This window comes from Lepidochelys kempii, chromosome 1 (assembly GCF_965140285.1).
Source record: "Lepidochelys kempii isolate rLepKem1 chromosome 1, rLepKem1.hap1, whole genome shotgun sequence".
Taxonomy (NCBI): domain Eukaryota; kingdom Metazoa; phylum Chordata; order Testudines; family Cheloniidae; genus Lepidochelys; species Lepidochelys kempii.
Genome location: NC_136380.1, coordinates 4324650 through 4328668, shown reverse-complemented (window position 1 = coordinate 4328668; position 4019 = coordinate 4324650). Strand labels below are relative to the sequence as shown.

The window sequence follows — 4019 nt, the reverse complement described above, 5'->3', positions numbered from 1 at the left end:
TTTTTAAGGTCAGGCTTGACAAAGCCCTGGCTGGGATGATTTAACTGGGAATTGGTCCTGCTTCGAGCAGGGGGTTGGACTAGATGACCTTCTGGGGTCCCTTCCAACCCTGATATTCTATGATTCTATGATTCTATGATTCTTGTATCCAAATTGAAAGTTGGCAGGTGTTTCAACAAAAAGAAGCAAATAACAGGGTTAAAAATATCCCAAGAGGAACCCAAAACTTATGTAGTGTAAAAACAACCATAACTTTATTATATTTATTTCTAATGGCATTCAGTGATGGTAGACAGTGTCAATATTTTGCGTTCAATGAGTTTGTTACTTTTAGTCACGAAAAGACAACGTTTCATCCTTGCTGTCTTTGTTGGAAGTAGAATGCTTCTGCTGCTCATCATGCATATCAGCAGTGACCGGAGCAATCATTTCCTTCATCTGTGCAAACTCTTCACAACACATTTATTGTTGTTGCCTGCACGCCCTAACATGAAGAATATTTTCTAAAAGTTCCTCTTGAATCTTGTTGTGCTTTCAACTGCAGTATTGTTAAAAGGTAGCAACAGCAATGAAAGACCAAACAATCCAAATTCACTAAAGTCTTTGTCCCCAGCAGCATCCATGTGTTTGAGACGTTCAACCCCAAAGTTGTGCACTCGGTTGTTCAGAGTATGAGGCCAGTGAACCATAGGCAAAACTCTCCACTGCTGCTCGACTTTCCGAAGTCTGCACACAACAATGGCAAAAATGATATATCAGCCAATGTAGGTTACGAAGGACTTAGACATTGCCACCAAATGGCCAGGTGATTGAATCACTTGCAGTACTGTTTCATCTATTTTGCAAACTGCAAAATAAAATCTCAATACCTACTTTTGACGTCTTCGACAATAGCAACGGTAACATCAACTGGGCAAAGCAGTAAATTATTTGATTCTAAGGTGATGTCATAGTTTAAGACAGCACACAGTTACCCAGGTTTTTCAGAACCCCCAGCGGGGGCATTTTAACTATTTCACTCCATGTGGTATTGGGAATAAATCAGTGGGAACACAGCAAGTCTGTCTGAACAAGGATTAAATGCAAGTAAGCATACTGTTGTCTAACACTGCAATTTATTAGATTTAAGCACACATGGCAGAGGGCTTTCCCTTCACCCCCTCCCCTGTTAATTGTCACACGGACAGAAAACAGAAGACCAGAAGTCCAAAATGCAGACAATATTATGTTGGGATTAGTTTCCAGCAAGCATGTATACCACAGAGCCTTGTTTCCCACCCTTCCCATTCCAAACTCTGATGCCACAGAGCCTTGCCCTGTGTCCCCATTTCCCTCTCCCCATTCCTATTTCCTCCTGCTTAGCAGCCCCAGATATTCCTGAAATGCACGCCCTCAGCAACTTATGGTCATGTGCCATTTTGGAAGGTCATATATCTAGGGTCTTCAGCCCACGTCTTTTGTGTTCCATGGGAAGGGTGAGGAATCAGATTGTGCTATGGTCAGAAACAGACATTTTTTTGGCCTTTTAGAGTTTGACCTTGCCTCGAGAGAAGAGCCAGGCAGCCCTCCAGTGTATGCTCATATATTATTCTCCCCCCATACCCTGTAGCACTTTAGCTCTACCCTTATCTTTTCTTACTGTGTTAAAAGCCCCATTTGGTTGTGAGAAGAGGAAAACACACAGTCTTTGTTCAATCTTCTTCACACATATTAGTGTAAGATATGAGAGTATCAAAAATTGAAACCCCAAATTCTGTCTCAGCCTGACAAACTAGCCTATATACTAACAACACTTAAGCAATAGGTTTAGAACAGTCCAGATATTTACCTATGTCTAATAGGACATAGGAGGAGATCTCCTTTCGCTCTCTTGTCACACAGGTTTAAAGTCATTGGCCCCCAGCTATCATATTCTGCAGGTGTATTTGCCCACTTTGTCACGAAGTTCTTTGATTCTGACCCCATAAATGATAGGGTTGAGCATGGGTGGGAGGAGGACATAGAGGTTAGCCAAGATGATGTGGACATGGGGAGCGATGCCCTCTCCAAACCGATGAATCAGAGTGGTTAAGAGGACAGAAGTATAAGAAATCAGCATCACACAGATGTGGGCTGTGCAGGTGTTGAGGGCTTTTTGATGGGCTTTCTTGGAGGAGATTCTGAGGACAGCCCTGATAATCAGGCCATATGACAGGACAATGAGTGCCAGGTCTAACCCAATGACTAAAAACACTAACACCAAGCCATACATCCTGTTGACTGTGATGTCCCCACACGACGTCTTTGCCACAGCTATGTGGTCGCAGTACGTGTGGGCGATAATGCGGTTGGCACAGAATGGCAGCCTCCTCAGGAGCAGGGGCATGGGCAGAATGAAGAGAACAGCTCTTATCAAACCCACGAGCCCTAGATTAGCTATGCATGCGTTGGTGAGGATGGTGGTGTATCTCAGAGGGTTACATATGGCAACATATCGATCGAAGGCCATTGTCACAAGGACAGCTGAGTGCATCGTATAAACCGTGTGAAGGAAGAAAGTCTGGGTGAGGCATCCACCCACAGTCATGCCCTTCAAATTGAACCAAAATATACACAGTGCTTTCGGCACGGCGGATGTAGACATGCCAATGTCTGTGACTGCCAGCATGCAGAGAAGCAGGTACATCGGCTTGTGCAGGGTCTGCTCTTTGCCGACAACAAAGAGAATCATGAAATTTCCCATCAGGCCAATAATGTAGAACATAGAGAAAGGGATGGAAATCCAAAGGTGGGCAGCTTCCAGGCCAGGGATGCCAATTAGGATGAACCCTGAAGGATCAGAGGGGGTGAGGTTAAAAACAGCCATGAGATGGTTGATCATTCGATCACACTCAGAAATGCTCCAGGTGCCTGTGAAGGGAGAGAAACACAGTGAGGTGGGTTACACACTTTAGAACAATTATTACAGTAAATATTTTATAGTTATTACCAATTTAGAAAGAGGGGTGAGCAGTAAGTTGCCAACATTTACAGATGGCACCAGAATATTTCAGTCATAGTCCAGTCTAAAGAAGTCCTCAGAGGGAGCTAACAAAGCCAGGGGAATGGGCAGCATGCTGGCAGATGAATTTCAGTGTCAGTAACTGCAGTGTTTATGCCCATTGGAGGTATAAACTTGAACTCCTCAAAATCCTGACAGGGGCCTGGGCATCATGGTATACAGCTCTGTGAAACCCTGCTCACAGTGCAAGCAGGGACAGAAACTGAGCAAAATATCGGGATGCAGCAGGAGTGGGGTACAAAATCATACAGAAAATACAATGCCATTAGATCAGTCAGTCAATGTTTCACCATCCTCTGGACTCCTCTGTGTAGTACCAGGCACCCTTCTCGTACAGGATATTGCAGGACCAGAGAGGTTTAGGGAAGGGCAACAAGAATGATTAAGGGCCTGGGGGGAAACTCATATGAAGATAGGTTGAAAAGACTGGGATTGTTACCTTACAAAGGAGATGAATAAGAGGGGACATGAGAAAAGTCTATAAAATATTCACTGGTAAAGAGCTGATCGATGATGTGTTCTCCCTGTCTCATGACGTTACACTGAACTCATGGCCCATTCAAAACAGATAAAAATAGAATGCATTCTCCACTCAGTGCCCAATGTGACTGAGGAACGTATTGCCACAAGAGGTTGTTCAGACCATAAGCTAAGCAAGAATCAAGAAGAGTTTGGACGTTTACATAGTGAGATTATCCAGTTAGAAGAGTTACAGCTAAATAAACATTTTGGAAAGCCTATACACCGCTGTGTTTCAGGGCACAAGCCAGTCTCTAGCTGTTAGGCATTCGGGTGATGCTCTCAGGATTGTCAGGTCATCCCTCCCATCCACCTACTACTGGGTTTCTTACACCTTCTTCTGCAGCTCCTAGGGCTGTCAGTGTTAGAGAGAGGACACTGGACTAGATGGACCATAGTTGTAGTCCACAGTGCCATTCATGTATTGGAAAGGAGCCAAGTTCCCTAAGGGAAATAGCGA

General features: G+C 44.2%; 1 protein-coding gene across 1 annotated transcript; it reads right to left on the bottom strand.

The window, feature by feature from the left end:
* Window positions 1-1906: 1906 nt before the first annotated feature.
* Window positions 1907-2845, bottom strand: LOC140916038 (olfactory receptor 52D1). The gene has a single exon (XM_073356972.1). The coding sequence runs from the start codon at window positions 2843-2845 to the stop codon at window positions 1907-1909; it is 939 nt and encodes a 312-aa protein (XP_073213073.1).
* Window positions 2846-4019: the final 1174 nt, after the last annotated feature.